Here is a 23,367-nt window from a genome sequence, read left to right as displayed (position 1 = left end):
AATCACCATTGTTACAATATTCTTGTGACTTTCACTTGTTTTGGCAGTACTTGTTGCACCTCCCACAGCCCATTAGCTACCAAGATAGGATCTAGGGAGCATCATAAGGTCAAGCTTAATTATGCTAAGAGGGCTGTGCCCTCTAAGCTGGGACTTGTTTGTGACTTTGCCAACAGGTCAGTCTGAGGCTTAACCCTATAACCGCTCCCTACAGTTTTGTGTTGAGAACTTTCTACCTGGGGATTTGTTCCACCATTTTTATTCTGTTACAGCCCAAAGTACAGAGCTGAACACATTCATAGAAACAGTATCTTAGCTAGATGGGTGTTGCTCCATTTTCTGGTATAAACGTGAGGAGTTCTGAGGAGGTCTAGCAATGCAAATGACAGATAAATCAATTTTTTCTATTCAGTTGGTCATTACAAAAACAATGAAGAATTCATGGTGCTTACTGTGCAGGAACTTATCTTAGAGCAAATGACTAAATAGTCGAGTTCATGATTGTGAGGTCAGTGCCAGGAAGAGGTGGTCCACTGGAATCTGGCTTATTTTTGGTCAATTTCCTTTACCTATTATGGGAAATCTGATGTCATATTTTGAAAGGCTATCAACAGGCAGAAGAGGTGTTTATTTTTAGTAGTAGTATTCATATTTGTATTTCTTTTACGTAAATAAAAACTAGTTTCAAATACAGTAGTCTCAAAAAAACCCTCTATGAGTATACATGAAATTATATGTTATTCTTTAAAACATACTATTAGCGCCGAAACCGGTTTGGCTCAATGGATAGGCACATATGTCAAACACAAGGCCCGCGGGCCAAATCCAGCCCGACAGGCCTTGCAATGTGGCCCGCACCGCGCTGTCATCACTGCACTCCGCTGTCAGTTTATGACATTGTCGGTTTATGACTGTTCAGTAAACCATTCGGCCCGTGATTTAGGCTGGATTTTAGATTTTGGCCCCTTCTCTGATTGAGTTTGACACCCCTAGGATAGAGCATCGGCTTGGGGACTGAAAGGTCCCGGGTTCGATTCCGGTCAAGGGCATGTACCTTGGTTGCAGGCATATCCCCAGTAGGGGGTGTGCAAGAGGCAGCTGATTGATGACTCTCTCTCATCGATGTTTCTATCTCCCTCCCATTCTGTACAAAAATCAATAAAATATATTAAAAAAAATAAAACATACTATTAGTGCCACACTGGCATGGCTCAGTGGTTGAACATCGACCTATGATCCCAAAAGTTCACAGTTTGATTCCTGGTCTGGGCACATGTCCAGGTTGCAGTCTTGATCCCAGTGTGGGGTGTGCAGAAGACAGTCAATCAGTGATTTTCTCTCATTATTGATGTTCTCTCTCTCTCTCTCTCTCTCTCTCTCTCTCTCTCTCTCTCTCCCCCTTCCTTTATCTCTGAAATCAACAAAAAATATTTTTAATATACTATTTTTAATAACATTTAATAACATATTTAATATACTATTAGCTTGAACAGAATAAAATAATACAAACCATAAAAGTTAAGTTTTTTGTGCAAGCCTAGGAAAGCCAAAGCTGAAAATAAGAAGCAAGAAGGAAAGTGGAGGACTCACTGTCTGCCTCACAAGTGGCCATATCCAAATATTCTGGGTTTTGTCCAGGTCCACAGGCACGTGGCATTTTATACAACAATAAAGAACTCTCAGAAAGAGAAACTAAAAAAAACCCACAAATCCCATTTACTATTGGGGGGGGGAAAAAAAAGTACCTAGGAATAATCTTAACCAAGGAGTTAAAAAGCCTCTAATTGGAAAATTATAGGACACTGAAAAAAGAAATAGTGGAAGATACAAACAGGTGGAAGCATATACCATTTCATGGATTTTAAGATTTAACATCATTAAAATGTCCATACTACCCAAAAGCAATCTCTAGATTCAATACAATACATATCAAAATACAAGCAGCATTGTTCATAGGCCTGGAACAAATTCCAAAAATTCTTATGGAACCAAAAAAAGACTCCATATAGCCTTAGCTATCTTGAGAAAATAGAACACAGAGGGATCATCACATGGGATATCAAACTATACTACAAAGCCATTGTCATAAGAAAAAAAAAAAAAAAAAAAAAAAAAAAAAAGAAGCCTAGTACTGGCACAAGAACAGGCATATATAGAAATGGAAAAGAACAGACACCCCCCAAAATTACCACACCATATAGTTAATTTGACTAATGAGGTGAGAGCATACAGGGAGTAGAGACAGTCTGCAATAAATGGTTTTGGAAAAATTGGATGGTACATGCAAAAAAAACCGAAATTAGAACATCAAATATATCACACACAAGAATTAAACTGAAAATGAATAAAATATTTAAATTTAAGCCACACAACCAGAGAAATCCTAAAAGAGAACAGAAGCCATAATATCTCAGACCTCTCACATAGCAGTATTTTTGCTGATACATCTCCTAGGTTAGGGAAACAAAGGAAAAAATATATGAATGGGACTATATGAAACTAAAAAGCTTCTGCACAGCAAAATAAATCATTAAAGTGAAAAGAGAGCGAAAGCCGGTTTGGTTGAGGGGATAGAGCATCAGTTTGCGGACTGAAAGGTCCCAGGTTCAATTCAGGTCAAGGGCATGTACATTGGTTGCGGGCACATCCCCAGTAGGGGGTGTGCAGGAGGCAGCTGGTTGATGATTCTCTCTCATCGATGTTTCTAGCTATCTATCCCTCTCCCTTCCTCTCTGTAAAAAAAAAAAAATCAATAAAATCTATTAAAAAAAAAAAGGAAAAATCAATAAAATATATATTTTTTTAAAAAGTGAAAAGAGAGTCCACTGTATGGGTGAGCATATTCTTTAATGATACATCTGAAAAGGGGTTAATTTCCAAAATATATAAAGAACTTACACAACTCAACATTAGAAAGACAACCCAAATAAAAATTTGAGTAAAGGTCCTGCATAGATACTTCTTTAAAGAGGACATACAGCCCTAACTGGTTTGGCCCAGTGGATAGAGCATAGGCCTGTAGACTCTAGGGTCCCAGGTTCGATTCCAGTCAAGGAGGTGAACCTTTGTTGTGGGCACATCCCCAGTGGCAGGTGTGCAGGAGGCAGCTGATCGATGCTTTTCTCTCATCGATGTTTCTAACTCTATTGCTCTTTCTTCCTCTCTGTAAAATAAATAAAAAATATTAATAAAAAAAGAGGACATACAGATGATCAATGGACATAGGAAAAAATGATTAATGTCAGTAATCTTCAGAGAAATGCAAATTAAGACAACAGTGAGGTATCACCTCTCAGCCTGTTTAAAAAAAAAAGACAAAAAAAACCCCAAAAAACATTTTAGGTTTCAACATAAGCTGAAACATCTACTTAAAGTGGGCAGGAAATAGCCCTGCTTCACAGGCCAAAAAGACATTGAATACATTGGAGCCGGGGCCCAGCCAGAATCCCCGCGGAGCTGACCCTGGCCACCATTCCCGGGGCTTGGCTCCCGCTCCTGCAATCAAGCCGGCTCTGGGCCCCGTCCCACCACCTTCTTTTTGGGGGGAAGGCCTGCCACAGCCTTTCGCCCGTCCTGTCACTCTCAAGCAGGCTGACCCTCAGAGACTGAGGCCACCCCATGGGTAAGGTGACCAGATTTTAACATTGGTAAAGCGGGACACCATTGCGGGGGGTTAGGGGGTAGGGGGTGGGGGGGGGGGGAGGGAGGGAAGGGAGGAAATTCTTGATTAAAAATTTGGTCTATATGGAGCCCTTCCCTAGCTTGTTGTCCATTCTGTCCAAAAATCGGGACTTCTTTAAAACGCCGCAGGGCGCGGGACAAATTGTTAAAAATCGGGACTATCCCGCCCAAAGTGGGACGTCTGGTCACCTTAGCCAGGGGTTGAGTGCCGCCTCAAATCCCCATCCGGGGCTCAGCCGCGCCCTCCCCTTCCCTAGGGGAGCCCCACCCGGTAGCACTTCCCCGCCCCGCCCTCTCCTTGTCTCCGAGCCCCGCCCACCGCCTCGCCCGCTCCGAGCCCCGCCCTCGCCCCCGCCCCGCCCGCTCCGAACCCCGCCCCCGCCCTTGTCATCTCCAGGCGCGCACGCGCAGTTTCTTGTAAACCCGGAAGCGGTTTAGGCGGAGGGACGGTAACGGCGGCTTACGGTTTTTCTCATTTAAACCCGAGCATCCGCACCCCAGGTCCTATGCAGGTGAGTCCTGGGGGTCGCGGCGGACTTTGAAACGCCCAGACCCGGTTTCCCAGGGCGGCAAGTCTCGGTCCCCGGGGAAGGTTGGGACCCTTAGGGCTTTGCTTTTGCGTTGAGGTCTCCGCGTTAGTTTCTGGTTAAACTCTTTCTGCGTCCGCCCTGCCTGTGGACTTTCCTTCTTGGGGCCACTGCACACCGCCCGCCAGCGCTTAGTTCTCCTGCCTAAAACCTTCCACGGGAGAGCCTTCCCACCCTAGGCCAGTTCCTAGATTCCCCCTTGGCCTGGGATTCCACAGCCATCCTCCCCCACCATCCATTTAGAGACTCCCCCCAACTCTCCATTTAGTCACTAAAAGGCCAGATGCCAAGGAAGGGCACACGTTTCCGTGAGATGTGATTTTGGCTAGAAAAACACTGAGGTCCCAATGGTACCCTTCAGGGTCTGGGCCACGGGTAGTGTGTGGGTTCTTGGCTTGGTGTAGGAAAAGTTTCACAGCAGGAGCCCAGGTGGCTTCGAGAGTATGTTTATTAGAGCTGGGGACAGTGAAATGAAAGAAGGGCTTAGGATAAAAGAGGCAACAGGAGAGAACCTATGTCCGGCTGCTTTGGCTGAGAAAATGAAATTGGTGATAGAAGTGAGCTCGGGCAAAAAAGTCGGCCCTGGATGCAGCAGGTTCAGGGGGCAAACCTCAGACAAGCTGCTGCTGCCCATGCTTCCCTGCCTGCAAGTCTCACCTGGGTGGCCCCTTGGCTTTTAGGAGATGTTGCCTGTGGAGGAAGAAGTCAGGGAAGGGAAAGGTGTAGGTGTGGGTGGGGCGTTCTCCAGCATTACCTGGATCCTTTGCCTTGAGGCTCTTTTTAAAATCTCTCCTTGGCAGGCGGGAATCCTAGGGGAGGTCTCAGGGGAGGGTCTTTACAGAACAGTCAGTAGCTTTTCAGATGTGTCCTTTTTTCATACATTGATTCATCAAAATGTGGGTAAAGGAGCCAGGGTTACTTTATGGCTAGTTTTGTTTTCAAGAATGTCATTGAAGGTGGACTGGGACCCAGGAGCGAGGGCCCTGGGACAGTCTGGAATGTGTAAGTCATTTGCTCCTAAGAGTCCTGGGGTAAGGAAGATAGATCCTGTGACGTATTGGCTGGCTGTGAGTTCCTCAAAGTATTGGTCTTGTCTGATGATTTTGTCTCAGTTTCCCTTTTTCCACTTGTCAATGACTTTCCCTACCTTATAACTAGGAAGCAGTGCCTTCAAAGGGGAGGCCGGGAAGAGGCCTAATTCAGGGAGAGGAGGATTATGAGAAAGAGATCAAGTAGTGAGAGGGCCAAACAGTCAGTGGGGGGAGTAATGAGAGGGCCAAACGGTCAGTGAGGGGTCCATAGAGAGATGGCTAAGTTGAGATTTGGGATCGCCTTGTAAAGCAACGGTAAGTGTGATAGAGGAACTCGGGAAAGTAGCAAATAGAGAACCATGGGGGAATGGGAGAACTTGAAGGGGAGCAAAACGGAGAGGAGACCTTGGTTAGCAGAAGTGGGGGCCACAAAGCGCAAGTCGCTTCAGATTGTTAAAGGGAAACCCCCCGGGTGGGCTGGGCTGCCAATAAGGAAGTCAGGGTTGAATCATATTAGGTATTTATTGAGAAGGTCAGTCAATCAAGAAGACAGGGCGCTTACAAGCATCAAATCCTGTCTTCCAGCAAGGTGCAGGGGATGGGATTATAAAGAGGAAGGAGCGAGGATGAGGCTGGGAAGGAATGCAGCTACGGAATGGAGGTCCTCAGCTATTGTTATCAGAGGGTGAGATGATGCTTTGACTCCTGGTGGGTCAGTCTGACCCTGCTTATTGGTTCTGCTTGCTGGATTCACAGCCGAGTCGCCTTCCTAATCACTTGCAAAGGCCTTGAAAAGGAAGTTTAAGAAAAACTTAACCCCCTATTCACATAAGTATATGTATTCTAAGATTTAAAATAATAGGATTGCTTTTCAGATTAGTTCAGGTGCTCCATCAGATTGTAAGTCTGCCTATCAAGACGGAGTCAGGAGAAACGAGTTGGGTGAGACCAGCGCAGGAATGGAAAGGGAGAAAGGGATGACAGCAGAGGCAGAAACAGCACTGAGACCTTAGCCAGGTGGGGGTATTGGAGTTTTTGTGTTTTTAATAAAAAATGTATTTTTATTGATTTCAGAGAGGAAGGGATAGGGAGAGACAGAAACATCAATGAGAGAGAATCATTGATTGGCTGCCTCCTGCACGCCCCCTACTGGGGATTGAGCCCACAACCTGGGCATGTGCCCTTGACTGGAATCGAACCGGGACGCTTCAGTCCACAGGCTGACGCTCTGTTCACTGAGCCGAACCAGCCAGGACTTGAAGTTTTAATCAGTACCTTGGAATAGTTCCCTTTTTAAAGATAGGATCCTTAAAGAGATAATCAGGTTAAAATAAGAGCATCAATAGTGGGCCCTCCATTACGTCCTCATGAAAAGCAGAAATCTGACCCTGGCTGGCATGGCTCAGTTGCTTGAGCATTGTTTCAGTGTTGGCCTGTGAACCGAAAGGTGACCAGTTTGATTCCTGGTCAGGGGACACATCCAAGTTTCATATTTGTTGGCTAGAGGCTATGGATGGATATTTTCTCACACTTTGATACTTCTGTCTCTTCCTCTCATTCTCTCTCAAGAAGATCATTAAAAAAAAAAAGAAAAAATCTGGACATAGAGGTATGCACAGAGGGAAAAGGTACTATTTTTTTTCTTCCCCAGAACACTGGTGATATAAACTGGTTCAATGTTAATGAGAAATAATGACTTGGGCCTATTTACCTGCTTACCTGCAGTTAAAAGCATAAACTTCCCCATGAAGATTCAGGGCTGCTCCGAGGGTCTATTATAGTGAATCTGTTGTATTTTAGTCATTTATTTTCTATTTCTTTCTTAACAATTGTGTTTGTTAGATTGCATCAGATTTGGGGGCTTTTTCTCTTCTTAATGTAATCCTATTTCCTTCCTTTACGTTTAATCATATGACTATTAAGCTTATAGATTTTTAAACTTATGTGTCATAATTAAGTACTTTTAATGTATTAACCGTGTATAAATCTAGGTTTAGAATTCCCACAAGATCGTCAAACCCACAGGAACAAACATTAGAGGAAAGATTAGTGTTGCCAGAGGCTAGGGAGACTGGAAATGGGAGTTGCTATTTAGGGATACAGATTTTTATTTTTTGAAGATGAATAAGTTCCAGAAATCCTTGGTACAACATTGTGCTTGTCGTTAACACGATTATATTGTACACTTAAAATTTTATAGAAAGGGTAGAGCCCACGTGAAGTGTTCTTGCCATATTACAATGGTAACAAGAATAACAATATGTATTTGGGGGTCAGTTGGAGAAAGTGAAAATGAGTGGGTTGTGAATACTCTCATATCTTGACAGGCTTCTAGCTTATGCTCCTTTGGTTCATTTTCAAACAAAGCTGTAATGTTAAACAAAGCCTTTCTTCTCCTTGTCCTTTGGAGACTGAGGCTCCACTCATCTGTGGGCAATGGGTCAGGCAGAAGATTTTCCTGTTGTTCCACTTGGTCCATGGTAGGGGATGAGGCAAATTCCTGGGGACTCAGAATAGTTTGGGAAGGATTCTGAGGCAGGCCCCTCACACAACCCTGTTGCAACCAGGTGATTTCCCCCTCCCTGTTGCACTTGCAAAATGCCCCAGAACCTGGTCATGTGATGTGGGAGCCCCTTTTCACGTCCCGAGTGGTCCAGGGTTCCTGTTCAGGGTTTGGGTTCTGGTGAAGGCTGCACACAAAATGAAGACTAGAAAGGATTAATTTGGGAAGTGGGGGGCCTGGTGGGAGCCCACCTCTAGGGGGAGCACTACCACTACTCTGGCCTTACTATCCCTTTTATTAAGGTTATGAGATTTACCCATATCTTTTAGGCAGAAAATTCCAATAATAGACAATCGGCAAGAATTTACATATGATTAACAGGTGGAGGCTGCTTTAACTACCAATGTCTTAACAATTAGTGATTAGCTCTGATCATTCAGAGCAATTAAGGTTGACCAGCCTTCTGGATTCCCTTTTTACATTTCTCTATTAGTGACAATGATCGATTTCTGGCAATGCCCATTCCAGAACAACTCCAGCTCTAGGAATCCACCCTGGGATCCTGCCCTTTTTGAAGCTCCTAGTCCAATTTCTTACACAGGTCTCAGGTGTGTTGTATCTAGTATCTCCCTAGCCGAGTGCTACTGAAAACAGATCTTGAGGAGCAGTGTTCTCTACAGCAGGAACTACAGATGCCATTTCATGGTCCTCACTGCCAATGACAGCATCTTAGCTTTTTAGAAGGGGTCTTGATCCCCAAGGATTCTGCCTGTACATTAAAGCTGTGGAAGAAATGCTTAGCTCAGTGGTCTCCTTCCAGTAGATCATTTGATGATAAGAAATAACATTACTGTGCCCTCCCCCACAGGGTTGGACAACTGGTCTTGGTAGACATCATTGTTTCAGTGTGGTGCTCCAAGTGATTCAAAAGTGAGGCCAGTGTTTAGCAGTAGGGCTCTTTGCCCTAAGGCTTTTGTGAGAGTCCAGAGCCAGGTTTGGTCCAAGGGAGATAGCAGGGTGCTCTGTTGGATATGGGGCAGGAGGACAGCCCATGTTCTCATTGCTGGGTTGAAATTTGTGCATGGCTGTGGCAGGGGACATCCTGGGTAGACAGGAGAGAAAAAACTCACAGTTCAAGCTTCATGTAGGATCCCCTTGTTTCTGAATCTCTCCTGTGAAAGGACAACTGAGTGTGACATTTTTCAGCATTTTAAGGTCCTTCTGTCAATGAATGTGGAAACAAGACTTATTCTCAAGAGTCAGGTGTGATTCCTCAACATATGTTCCCCTGAGGAAACAACCCAGAGCAGGAGGAGGAAGAGGATAACATGGCTGCTCCTCAGGTAAACACCCTGTCTTGGGTCAATTCTGTGTTTGCATTTCTTTCTGAAGTTGGTGGATTTAGAAGCTGCATATCTTTATTCTTTTTCTGATGATCTTGCAAAAGTAAGTTAGTTTTCAACTACTTACTTTTTCCCCATTATTATTATTGTCCAAGTTCCTTCTTTGAAATGTTATTGGCATTTGATGTTTTTGGGTTTCTGAATACAGAAATCAAGAGTAACAAGCAGAGAAGTTTTCGGGAAAATTTTATTAGTCTGATGTTTGAGGTTAAGGGAGAAAACACAGAAGAAAGGAATGTTCTCTGAACCGATTCAGGGACTTGCGCTTCTTGGCTGTGTGTGTAAGTGTGTGTGTGTGTGTATATATATGCTAGAGGACAAGTGCATGAAATTTGTGCACAGGTAGGGTCCTAGGCCTGGCCAGCAATCTGTGGGGCAACTGGCAGGGCGATCAGGGGTCCCATCTTGGCTGGCCTGGCACCGCCCATTCATTGGCTCCACCCCTTCCTCCCGCCACTTTCAGTCATGCCCTGTGGGCTGGGGCAGCTCCTGCATTGAGAGATAGAGAGCTAGAAACATCAATGAGAGGGAAACATTGATCAGTTGCCTCCTGCACATCCCTTACTGGGGATATAGCTGCAACCAAGGTACATGCCCTTGACCGGAATTGAACTTGGGACCTTTCAGTCTGCAGGCTGACGCTCTATCCACTAAGCTAAACCAGTTTCAGCTGAAAACATTTTCTTTGTGACAGACCAACATGGGAAGGCATTGCTATCCAAGATTTCTATGGAGATAGGTTGTGTAGAAGGGAAATGTAGGTTTTAGGTTTATGTGACTGCAATATGTGATCTTTAGGACAGGATTGAGAAAATGCATATTTAATCAGGATTGCCTTAGTAGCCCCAGAAAGTTCTGAGAAGAAAAAGTTGTTAGAAGAAACTTGCTCACTACATTAGTAAGAAAGCCTTCCTTTTTTTTTTTTTTTTTTTTAAAGAATTCATTTTTTCCCTTTATTGTTGAAAGTATTACGGATATCTCCTTTGTTTGTTTGTTTTACCCACTGATCCCCTCCACCCTGAACCCACCCCTCCCAGGCCTTCATCACTATTTTCTGTGTCCATATATGCTTATAAGTTCCCTAGTTAATCACCCCCTCTCCCCCGCCATGCACGAATTTCATGCATCAGGCCCCTAGTGTGTTTGTGTGTGTGTGTGTGTGTGTGTATGTGTGTATAAAATGGTTAGAATAATATCTAGTACATAGTAATCATTAAAGAAGGATTGTGATATGAAACCTGTGAATTCAATAAAACACTTCACTCAAAGTCCTGTGTTTTCTTTCTCTGTGCTGTCTAAAGGTGTGGCACATGCAGCAGATTCATTGGTGTCCATAGTTTTAAGTGAGCTGGAAACTCAAGACCCACTCCCGAACTCCTGAATCAGGGTCTGAATTTTGTGGACCTCCAGCTCCTTGTTTTACACATTGATACTTTAGAAGTACTATGGTGTTCTCACTCAGAATGACTTCTCCACCTAAAAACTGTATATACTTGATCCTGTGTGATTCAAATATAGCACTCAAAAATGGATATGCCTGGGTTGATGCCTTTATTTTTAAAATTCCTCTTCCGGAAAAGGAAAGCCTCTACAGTGGTTTTGTAAATGATGTGTCCTCCTCCTTTCTCACAATACACTGGAGAAGATAAAAATGATCTTATTGGATTCAGGATACTTAGTAATTGATCGTACTAAAATGATCTTAGTAATTCAGGATTCTCTCTTGGGTCAAAACCAGTTCTGTTCACTCTGTGTTCTTATTGGGCCACATTGTGATCTCTGTCCATGTTTACTTGAATAATGTGTTAATTTTAATATATTTTATTGATTTTGTACAAAGAGGAAAGGAGAGAGATAGAGAGTTAGAAACATCCATGAGAGAGTCATCGATCAGCTGCCTCTTGCACACCCCCTACTGGGGATATGCTCGCAACCAAGGTACATGCCCTTAACCAGAATCGAACCCAGGACCCTTCAGTCCCCAAGCCAAAGCTCTATCCATTGAGCCAAACCGGTTTCTGCTAATGTGCTAATTTTAGTTTTACTTTGTATCTTTCAATTTCATGGACAGCTGACCTTCAGTGATGTGGCCATAGAATTCTCTCAGGAGGAGTGGGCGTGCCTGGACCCAGCTCAGCGGAAACTGTACATGGATGTGATGCTGCAGAACTACAGGAACCTGGTATTCCTGGGTGAGGACCACTGCCTTCCAGAATTTCTCCTCCACCCGCAGGGTTTTCTTTTCTTCATTAGTACAGAGTCAGTGGTGAGCTCCTGCTTTGTATGAGAGTTTCAGATCTATGTTCCCAATGAAAGAAATTGAAGTTTTGCTGATGCAGAACAGAAAGGTTTCCGCGTGTATTTGGAAGTGGAACTCAGGATCTGAAAACTTTAAATGTTTTCTGGTATTATAAAGGTGCTGTCAGAAAATAAAATTTTGGGAAATAATTTTCTAAAATACTCTGATATTCTATAATGTCCTATCTTCTTACTTGAACCCAGGGCTGGATTGGAAATTGAAGAATCTCCTTTAGAATCTCATGTTCCTTTTTTCTAATTAACAGGGCTTGCTGTGTCTAAGCCAGACCTGGTCACCTTTTTGGAGCATATGATGGAGCCCTGGGAGTTGAAGAGAAAAGAGACGATATCCAGCCAGCCAGGTAGGTGGGAATGAAGGTAGCAGACAACCCAGGTGAGAGATCAGAAGTCACAGAGAAAGGTCATGCCTGGCTACTCTTGCATTTCTTATGGACCCTGGGAAACTGTACACATTGATGAGGAATGTTATGTTAAACCAGTTCTCCTTTCTGCCTCATGTAAGTAGTTTGTAAAGAAGTGGTTGAGATACTGTTATTTGGTTCCCACATCTCAGGAGGGCTGGGGATAGGTGGCCAAGTTATCCTATAATTCCTTCTGCTTGACCAAGTCTGTTGCTGATGTTTCTATTTTATATTTAAATTCAGGTACTGAGTGCTTCAACTTCCAATATTTGTTTGGTTCTTTCTTATACTTTTTGCATAGCTCCTTGGTAATTTAGTTTTTTATCATGCATAGTTTTGATGGTAATTTAGTTTTCTGTGTGTTTCCCCCTCCCCCCCTCTATGTACAAATTGATCCTCTTGGGGTGGTTGTTTTGAATTCTTTGTCAGGTAATTAACAGATCACTGCTAAGTTAGGATCAACTTATGGAGACTTATTTGTGCTACTGGTTGGACCGTTTTTCTGTTTTTTTTCATAAGCCTTGTTACTTTGTAAGCCCATTAGAAGCAGGCAACATCCTTTTCTTTGTACAAGAGAGCACAAATATCAATCAGCTATGGTAGGTTTTTAATGGCCTGTGAAACCTATTCTGGAAAGTGCAATTGGTGTGTGAGTTTCTATCATTTTTTAAATTTTTTATTTATACTTGATATCAATATTATATATATCTTAAGTATACACCCCAGTAATTAAACATTATATAGTTTGTGGGCTGGGGCCACTTAACTAGAGGTACAAGGCACGCTGAGGCCAGATGCTGATTCTCTGAGACATTGTAGTAAAGACTGAAGCATAAGCCTGTTCGGGCTGTTTCTATGGAAAAACCACTTGAAACAGCTTGGGTGGGTCTACAAATTCATGGGGCAGGTTCTGAGGAAATCTTCAGAGTGGGGTGAAAAGTCTGAGCCAGGTTGATACTCAGCTATGGAGCCTATCTGCCAGCTCTGCGGGTGAAGGGCTCAGAAAGGGAAGAATGACTTCTACTAACACTTATGTCTGGGAAAAAGCTCCGTCTCCAGCCCTCATCTTTAGGCCAGTCATTGTTGTTCTTCGCTGTGTGTCCCTGGTGCCTTTCAAGCTGCTTCCCAGCTCTGGAGCTCAGAGGGCATGAGTCTGAGTAAGTCAGAGCACGAGCCCATTAAAGGGAACTACCTGGGACTCCATCAGCTCTCTGTCTCACTCAGCCACAATCCTAGTTTTTACAGCCATAACGGGGACATCTTATCTTGGCATTGGAACCCTGGGCTGGTGGGGACCCTTCACTCCTCAGGTGTGATCTCTGCAGCTGAAATATTGCTTCTGATTTTTATTCATCATGTGGTCCCCACCCGTTCTGTGACTTTGCACCTGATACCAGTCTGTCTGAGGCTTCTTCTTTATGTCTTTAGTTGTAGAACTTAATTCAGCTCGGTTTTTGGAGATTCTGAATGATGTTTTCCTATAGTTTAGTTGTTTTATTTAATGCGGTTGTGGGAAGATGCCAGTGCTGCAATTACCTACACCACCATCTAGACCAGAAGCTTGCATATGTGTGTTTTGTGTAACTTCCCAGTTTAAAATATATTTTGCTTTGATTTAGAGCACATGATGTTCCCAATCCTGATATCTTTCTTCAGCACAACAGTCTTTTTGATGCTTGAATAATTACTCTCTTTCTTAGCAGCCACCACAATGCATTCATGGTAAATTGCCATTTCCTTAGCAATCTGTGTCATTTAAAACAGAAGCAAGTTCCAAAGGCAGTTGCAAAAAATCCAAGACTATATTGGACATACAGTGCACACTCTTGTTTTTCTTATGAGAAGAAACTGAGGATTGGAAGGTATCTCACAGTCCTTTTGTAGTGTGCCAGAAAAGGTGACCAGATATTGGGAGCAAATACAAGCAACTTTTCTTCCCTCTTTGATATTTTTCCCCTCTGGGGTGTGCTGTGGTCTTTGAACTGACCTCTTAGGTACTCTGAAAGGTAATTGGGTCAGTAATTATTATTAACTTTCCATTTTCATGGAGAAAAAAATTAGGTGATCCCTCTTCTGCCATTTCACTGAAATCATTTGACAGTTATTAATTCTGTACATTACATTTGAAGAATATTTATCTGAATGTAGTGTATTATAATTCATTTGTTATATTTCAGTTATGTCTTCTCAAGTCACCCAGGACTTGTTACCAAAACCAGGCATCGAAAATTCATGTTGGAATATGCTACAGGTAAGATATACAATGTGTGGCATTGAGAATTTACACTTAATCGAAGTTTTGGGATGTCTGGAGCAATATGAAGAGAAAAAAGATGTCATGGTGCATATAACCAAACTGGGACAATTACCCATATAATTTCCTTGCTGCCAAAAGAGGTTAAGGATATAAAATATTTTGGGAATTTTTACTTTGAGTTACCTTGGAAGAGCAATGTGATTCTGAATGCAAACACCAAAAGAAACCTTTTAAAAATACATTTTCTCTGAAATGAAATTTGGAACACCAGAGAAGTCACCTAGTCCATGTGTAAATAAGTCTTCAGATGATTTGATGTAGGATTTAAATTAAATGTTTGTAAAAATCAATCATTTAAAACATGAAGATGTAAATTGTGACTGAATTTATAAATGCCTTAACCAAGTTTGAATTATTCCTTCACAGAAAAATATTCTTTCTTATTCTAGATGCTATAATTTTCATAAATGTGTTAGGTTTTATTTTCAACCATTATGGCTTTATAGTTATCAGAATAGGTGATCAGACACAACTTTACTTGTGCAATGATATTCAAACTTGAACTAAAGGTTTTTCTATCTTCATTGATTACTAGAGTGCATATAATGAATAGAGAAGCCATAAATGTAGTAAATCTAGGAATTTAACAAAAGGGTTAAATTCTAATAACCATCAAAGAACTTAGTTTTCACAGATAAAGTATAAATTTCAGAAAGTCTTTGATAAAAACTCAAATATTGTTATACCTCAGAATATTCATGCTATAGACGAGACAGATAAATGTAGTGAATGTGACACATCTTTCAAACCATTATTAAATCTTACTGAACATGAAAATACTCATATTGGGGAGGAGCCTTTCAGGTGTAATCAGAGTATGAGAATCTTTAGTCAATTATTCAATGTATATCTACATAAGAAAATCATTATTGGAGAGAAGCCTTACAAATGTAAAGAATGTGATAATTGCCCTGGCTGGTTTGACTCAGTGGATAGAGCATCGTCCTGCAGACTGAAGGGTTCAATTATAGTCAAGGGCACATGTCCAGGTTGCAGGCTCGATCCCCAGTACAGGAAGCATACAGGAGGCATCTGATCAATTATTTTCTCTCATTACTGATGTTTCTCTCTCTCTCACTTCCACTCTGAAATCAATAAAAATATAGTAAAAAAAAATAAAAGTGATAATGTTTCTAAGTAGCATTTATATTTTATTCTACAACAGGAACTGGATACTGGAGAGAAGCCTTATAAATGTAGAGAATGTGATAAAGCCTATAAGTGGTATTCAAGCCTTACCAGTCATCAGAGACTTCATTCTGGAGAAAAGCCTCATAAGTGTAGGGAATGTGGCAAAGCCTTTAGCAAATCTTCAAGCCTTACCAGTCATCGGAGAATTCATTCTGGAGAGAAGCCTTATAAATGTAGAGAATGTGGCAAAACTTTTACCCAGAGCTCAAATCTTGCTCAACATCAGAAAATTCATTCTGGAGAGAAGCCTTATAAATGTAAACAATGTGGCAAAGCCTTTATCTCGAGCTCACATCTGACTCGACATCAGATGATTCATTCTGGAGAGAAGCCTTATAAATGTAGAGAATGTGGCTTTGCCTTTAACCGGTGTTCAACTCTTACTCGACATCAGAGAATTCATTCTGGAGAGAAGCCTTATAAGTGTAGAGAATGTGGTAAAGCCTTTATTCGGAGCTCAAATCTTACTCAGCACCAGAGAATTCATTCTGGAGAGAAGCCTTATAAATGTAAAGAATGTGGCAAAGCCTTTATCTGGGCTTCACAACTTATGCAACATCAGAGAATTCATACTGGAGAGACGCCTTAAAATGTAGAGAATGTGACTAAGCCTTTATCAGTTCTTCAAGTCTCATGGACCATTAGAAAACTGATACTTGGGAGAAGCCTTATAAAGGTGAAGAATGTGGCAAAGCCTTTACCCACTGCTCAAATCTTACCAAACATGAGAATGCATACCTGAGAGAAGCTTTGCAAATGTAGAGTGTTACAAAGCCTTTAACCTCTGCTCTATTCAATATTGCAGAATTCATACTAGATGGGAATAATCCTTTATAATAAAAGCCCAGCGACCCAAAGGCAGAACGACATGTTGACCAATTGCTATGATGCACACTGACCATCAGGGGGCAGGTGCCCAATGCAGGAGCTTCCCCCTGGTGGTCAGTATCTTCCCACAGTGGGAGCGCTGCTCAGCTGACTGAAATAGCAGCTGCTACCACAGCTGGAGCAGCTGCTCTGAGGATGGGTCCACAGCTGCTCAGATGACCGGGATGAGCAGTGCTCCCACATGGGTTGATCCCTGCAGGCCATGCCCCCACCAGTGCAAAAATCCCATGCACCAGGCTTCTAGTACAAATATAAAAAATATAGAAAAACCTTTAGCCATTGTCCAAACCTCACTAAATATCAAGTACCGGTAATTCATACCAGAGAGAAGCATTATAAGTGTAGACAATTTGGCAATACCTTTACCCAACATTGTAACCATAGTCAATATCACATAATCCACGGACTGAAATAATACAAATTTAAAGAATGTGGCAAAGCTTTATATTTTTTAAAAATATATTTTATTGATTTTTTTACAGAGAGGAAGGGAGAGGGATAGAGAGTCAGAAATGTCAATCAGCTGCCTCTTTCACACTCCCTACTGGGTATGTTGTCTACAACCAAGGTACATGCCCTTGATCGGAATTGAACCTGGGACCCTTGAGTCTGCAGGTGGACGCTCTGTACACTGAGCCAAACCAGTTAGGGCTGTGGCAAAGCTTTTAACTATTTATCAAGTCTCATGGAACTTTAGTGAAATTCATACTGAATAGAGTCATGTAAATATAAAGTCAATAACACTTTTCAAATATGCCTTTTAAATCAGAATGCTTACTTGAGAGAATCCAGTAAGGAAAGCTACATGATTTTTTAGTATGAATGAAAATACCAAGCGCATGGATATTTGAAAAAAATGTCCTTTCCTACACTATCCTTTCTATTAAGACAGTATTTGTGAATTTTTGAAACACAAATAGTAATGTGATTTAAATCTCAATTCATTTCATGCTTCCATAAAGGCTTGTAATGTGTATGTTGACCAGTGGGTTTGTAATGCTATATGAATTGTCTTCTGTGCATCCTATTGAATTTCTCTCTCTCTAATCTGGTGACTCTGGGTTTGACAATCTCTCATGGCAGTTCTTTCTTGTTTACATTTGTGTCTCATATAAGACCTACCATATGTTTTCCTTGTTCCATAAAATACGTGTGAACTTTATATATTCTCATTCATAAAATGTTTTATTTATTTATTTAAAAAATATTTTTTTATTGACTTCAGAGAAGAAGGGAGAGGGAGAGAATAGAAACATCAATGATGAGAGAGAATCATTGATTCGCTGCCTTCTGCACGCCCCACACTGGAGGATTGAGCCTATAATCTGGACATGTACCCTGACCAGGTATGGAACTATGAATGACCTTCTGGTTCATAGGTCGATGCTCAACCACTGAGCCATACTAGCTGAGCAATAAAGTGTTTTAAATATGTTAACAGTGATGTGTAATGAATAAGGTGTTAATATGCCATCAAAGTTAACATTTCCCCACCTCATTCAAGGTTTCAGGTAACAATTTGTAATGCAATGGAATGACATCATTAGCAAGCCTTTATCCAGAGACCTTAAACCTTAAACAATGTGTAAAGAGTTTATCCATAATTTATGTTTTCTTCCTTTCATCATACCTGCTGGGGACATTATGATGGTTCTAAAAACATATCTAGGAGTATATTTGAAAGTTGAAGTAAAAAGTGTATGGTGTTTCAGCATTGGCATTTATTTTATGTAGCTAAAAAGTTTTGAACTGAACTCCCATGAAACCCTATTGCACACAGAAACCAGCTTACAGTATTCCAAGTGAATGTACTAAGTTTTTTATATGGCTTCTCCATCAGTCCTTGTGAACAACAGTCTGTTTTTTTGCTTTGTTTTTGCACTTCAGGGTCTTCATTTTGTATGCCCCTTATGTAAGATTTCTGAAGTGCTAGCCAAACCTTGCTGATTTTGCTTTGAGTTGAACAATCTGGACCTAGCTCGAGAACCCCAAGGCACTCAATGATCCTAATATAGGCCTACACTCTGTGTACTGCCACTCTCTCCCAGCATCCTGTCTTGTCCTGCCTGTGTCAGTCCCTGCAGGCATGCTGTGTACTTTCTCCAGGCTTGTCTATTATATACTCCCCCCCCGTCCCCCCTGATTTACCTATGGTCTTTTGTATAATTGCTGGACACCATCCAGTACCAGTGGGCTTTTCTTAACAAATGCCAATTTAATAAAATGCTTAAAAGTCTTATTAGAAGACCTATATATTTTTTTCTGAGCCTACATAACAAAGAGATTTGCATAGTTTTGACATGAACTACATGCAATATGTAAATATACTAACATAGAGACATACTTTAGGCGTAAGATGACTATCAAGAAGAAAGTGGGTGTGAATGTATGTACATATATCTTCTAATGGACCAAAATTGGTAATTTAAAAATATTTCTTGATGTACTAGCAAAGTTGAAACCTTACAGATTTATGATGTGAATTGTCTTCTGTGCATTCCATTGCATTTCTTTCTCCCTAATCTGATGACTTGTTTTGACAATCACAGCAATTCTGTTTTGTTTACATTTCTGTCTCATGTAATATCTACCATAAGTTCTCCTTGTTCCATAGTTTATAAAATATTGCTTATATGTTGTTCTTGGAGATATTGAGTGGCTCTCAATGAATTCTAGGATGTACTGAAGTATCTTGAAAATGGAAGTAATTTAATGAGCATATTAAGTTGTAGTTTGTTTAGTACACTTCATTTCTTCTATTATAGAAAAATTATTTAAGTAAACATTTCCTTAGTTCTCACTACTTATTATTGATATTACCAAAGATCTTCAGTCTTGTCTTTCAATTTGTTTAGGTGAAACTTGGGGATATCATAAATTATAGTGTTGTTTTGACAGTTATATGAAGTGAAAAAACACATAGGATAGTGCTGGTTGTGTAATAAATATTCCATTATTAGGAGAAAAATATTTCAATAGTAGTGATATTGCAATCCTAAGTACAAGATGGAATATATCCAGGATGAAAAAATTGATATGAATGCAGCATGTGAAGAGAAATGGTACATTTTTAGGCTACAATACTGATTCTGAAATTAAGATACATTATACTTTTTCATTTTTTACCTATCTCTAGTTCCTTTATTTCTTTTCATTCCCAGCTTGAGAAAAGAGGTGGAGGGAATGTGTACTCAACAACATGTAAGTTAACTGACTTGGCCCTCACAACTTTCTTGGTCAATTAGTATTTGTTTAGGGAGGGTCACAGATTAGTGGGTTTCAAACCTAGAAAAAATAAACCACTGTTTCTCATGCATTAAGAGTGATCCTAAGACCTTGTCTTTTGTGTAAAGACAAGTATATCCTCTCAGACATACAGGAACAAATGTCAACAGGGCATGTGAGTGGAGTTAAGATAGATTTCAGAAAGAGAATTGCAGAGCTGCTCCTCTTGGCATTATGGACAGGGCTGGGTGACAACTCATAACACTTGACCTCATGAGACCTGCTGGCTGGAAAACACTCTGTGACTCAAAATGTGGTCACATGCTTGGGAGCAGCTTTGAACAACATCCAGCCCACCTTGACCCCAGTCCCAATGTCAACTGAAATCTTTCTATTAAACTCAAAGTTAGATCTGGGAAAGTACACTTTTAGACTTTTGCAGACTTACAATGCAGTTTTGATTTAAATAAATTAAAAAAAAAGATGTTAAATCAATTTCTTATAATTAAAATAATTCTCAATGTAGGATTGAATATTTTGCCATATTTTCTCTGGGGTGTTGATGGATTGCAATTTTTAACCGAGCAGCTCTGGGACTTACCCTCAGTTGAAGAGAGCCAAGTTTACACCTCCTTTTACAGGGTACCCCCCATCAAAGAACTGGCTGGATTGGGAGTATAAAATCTCAGCACTCTCCCCTCCACTTAAACACCTCTCAAAGTCAGTTCAGTCCACTTCTCTGTAGAGTGGCCCAGTCTGGTGCCTGCATTATAGTCCAACGGCTCCCTCTGCCTGTCCTGCTCCTTCACTCCTGAAACGTGGATCCTGACAGTTCCCCACAATAAGCTTCTCCCATTCTTATAGCCGTTTAGGTCTGCTTCCCAGAGAAACCAACCTACTGAAGTTTGACTGGGAGTCCTCTGAAGAGCAAATGTAAAATGCAAATTAGAAACTGCTCACTCATCAGCTTGCTGGAAGGTGGAACAGGATGGCCCTGCTGGCCCTATTAGTATAATTGTTTAAATTTTCAGTGTTGTTGAACTGGGATGGTATAACAAGAAGAAGTGAATATACTGGCATCAGATATTTGGAAATTAGTTGGGAAATGGCAATTATAAGAACTATCCAATTTGATCACTGTTGCTGGGCCACAAAACCTTTGGAGAAAGACAATGAAAAGTTAGGAGTGCTTAATTACAAGTTACAGGTTAAGTGTGAACCAGAAGAGATTTTTAATAGCATGGCAGAATCATTTCTTCTGGAGCCAGTTGGCTAAAAATCAAACTGTGATTTAGGTGAGAGGAACCAACCCATTATAGGTCTCTGACTTCTAGAACTTTAAGATAATACATTTGTGTTTTCAGGCATTAAATGTGTGATAATTTATTTCACACCTATAGGAAACTAACACAAAGAGTCAGGGATATTTTTAAAGGACATGTGATTAAAGATATAAGTACAATAAAATAACTTCTTTAGTGAGAAGAAAAAAAAAAAAGGAAGAAGTGCTGTTTGGCAACAAAGTGTTAAAGGGAAAGAAAATGGTAAGGTGGTAAATACTGAGTTCTGAAAGAAAACAAAACACCTTGAATTTTGAGGACTCAAACCTTTCCCCCCATAATTGAAACAAATTATCTACCCAAAAAGTGCATTAACATGCCTAGCCTATGCTATACTGACAAAAGAGGTTAATTAATCTAGAAATGTAAACATCCCAGGACCATAGATATGATAAAAAAAAAAAAGTGCGTATCATTACACCAGACCAGTTGGGCCATGGGACTGCAGTGACTGGAGCTTTCAGATGACATTAAGTGTGGCACCCCAGTGTAGAGGGTGTGTAGACGGTGACGTAGGTCTCTTTCCCTTTGTTTTTAGCCCAGCAATGCAGACAACCCCATAAAGGTCACGTCCAGCAATGGAACTTGGTACTTAGCAAGTGTGCTGGGTCAGGCACACTGAAAGCACTGGGAAGTAACAAACTAGTACTGATCCCCAACAATGGACAGAGACTAAGATGCAAACCCAAGCTGGTCCAGACAAGATGGCGAAACTCATCTCTCCTGTTTCCCTGTTTAGTATTACTCCTAGAAATTACTCCCTGGTACAAATAGAGGAGGACTCAGATGGTAGAGAAAGGCACCCTGGCTCGGGACCTGAGGACTGAAGGAAGAACACAGCAATCAGGCATACTAGGTTGTACTCTCTTTACCCACTGGGCACTGAATTTGACTAATTTGTGGCAATAGGGAAAAATCTAAAGTCAGTCATCTATGAGAAAAGGAAGAACAAAACCCAAAGCAGACAGAGGAAGGAAATTATAAGGAGGAAAGAGTCCTGGCCAGATTGCTCATTTGGTTAGAGCATTGTCCTGGTTTGCCAAGGTTAGGGGTTCTATCCCTGGTCAGGGCACATACAAAAATCAACCAATAATGGCTTAAATAAGTGGAACAACCAGTCAATGTCCTCTCTCTTTCACTCTGTCCCTCTCAAATCAATAAATTATAAAAATGAAATCATTAAAAATAAGACACAATAAAATTGGCTCTCAGCAAAGTGGGAATAGAGGGAACATCTCAATATAATAAAGGTCATATATGACAAACCCTCAAGTAACATCATTGTCAATGGGAATTAACTAAAACATTGCCTGTAAGATCAGGAACATGACAGGGATGTCCACTTTTATCACTCATTCAAGATAGTATTGGAAGTCCTGGCCACAGCAGTCAGACAAAATGGAGAAATAAAAGGCATCCAAATTGGAAAGGAAGAAGTAAAACTGATTATTTATGGATGACATGGATATAGATCTCACCAAAAATTTATTGTAACTGATATATTTAGTAAAGTAACAGGATACACAAATCAATGTCCACTAATTGGTTGCGTTTGTATACATCAATAATGGAATATCAGATAGGGAAACTAAAAAACTATCCCATTTACAATTGTATTTAAAAAAACATACCTAGGAATAAATGCAAGCGAGATAAAAGATCTGTATTCAGAAATTTATAAGATACTGAAGAATGAAATAAGGTACACATAAATGGAAATGTACTGTGTTCATGGATTGGAAGAATTAGTATTGTTAAAATGTCCATACTACCCAAAGCAATCTATAGATTCAATGCAGTCTCCATCAAAATACCAATGGTGTATTTCACAGAAATTGAACAAGTAATCCAAAAAGTTATATGGAATTACAAAGGATCCTGAATAATCTCAGCCATTTTGAGAAGAACAAAATTGTTGGAATCACGGTACATGATATCAAACTATACTACAAGGCCTTAGTAATAAAATCAGCATGCTATTAGCATAAAAACAGATATATAGATCAACAGAATAGTATAGAAAGCCCAGAAATAAACCCACACTTATATGGACAATATTTAATAAAGAAGACAAGAACATATCATGGGGTAAAGACACTGTGTTCAATAAATGGTGTTGAGAAAAGTGGACAGATAAGTGCAAAAACGTAGACTACCTCCTTATACCACATATAAGAAAAAACTAAAAATGGATTAAATTCTAAAGGGAAACATGGGCAGTAAAATCTTAAACATTTCTGCCCTGGCCAGTTGGGCATTGTTGCCTGACCAGGAGATTACCTGTCTGATTCCAGGTCAAGGGTATATGCCTAAGTTTCAGGCTTGATCCCTGGTAGGGGGCATGTGGGAGGCCACTGATCTATGTTGTCACTGTCACATTGATATTTTTGTCTCTCTCTCTCTCTCCCCCCTTCCCTTCCTTTCTCTCTAAAAGTCAATAAACTACTCTTTTTTTTTTTTTTTAATATTTCAAGAAAAACG

The 23,367-nt window shown here is 40.7% G+C and overlaps 1 protein-coding gene across 4 annotated transcripts in view; it reads left to right on the top strand.

Annotated features, from left to right (window-relative positions):
- The first annotated feature begins 4,097 nt into the window (after positions 1-4,097).
- LOC311624520 (KRAB domain-containing protein 5-like) overlaps positions 4,098-23,367 on the top strand; it is a 41,217-nt gene continuing 21,947 nt past the window's right edge. The window contains exons 1-2 of one of the 4 annotated variants that reach the window (XM_084887872.1): positions 4,098-4,193; positions 9,009-9,145. In XM_084887872.1, the coding sequence (XP_084743998.1) occupies positions 9,131-9,145 (15 nt within the window). In that variant the 5' untranslated portion in view covers positions 4,098-4,193; positions 9,009-9,130. Of the gene's footprint in view, positions 4,194-8,703; positions 9,146-23,367 lie in introns of those variants that run through there. The other 3 variants (XM_084887874.1, XM_084887875.1, XM_084887873.1) reach the window with 3 other exon arrangements.

The sequence above is a fragment of the Pipistrellus hanaki genome (assembly GCF_964339955.1).
Source record: "Pipistrellus hanaki genome assembly, chromosome: 6".
Lineage (NCBI taxonomy): Eukaryota > Metazoa > Chordata > Mammalia > Chiroptera > Vespertilionidae > Pipistrellus > Pipistrellus hanaki.
This window is presented reverse-complemented; position numbering and strand designations above follow the sequence as displayed.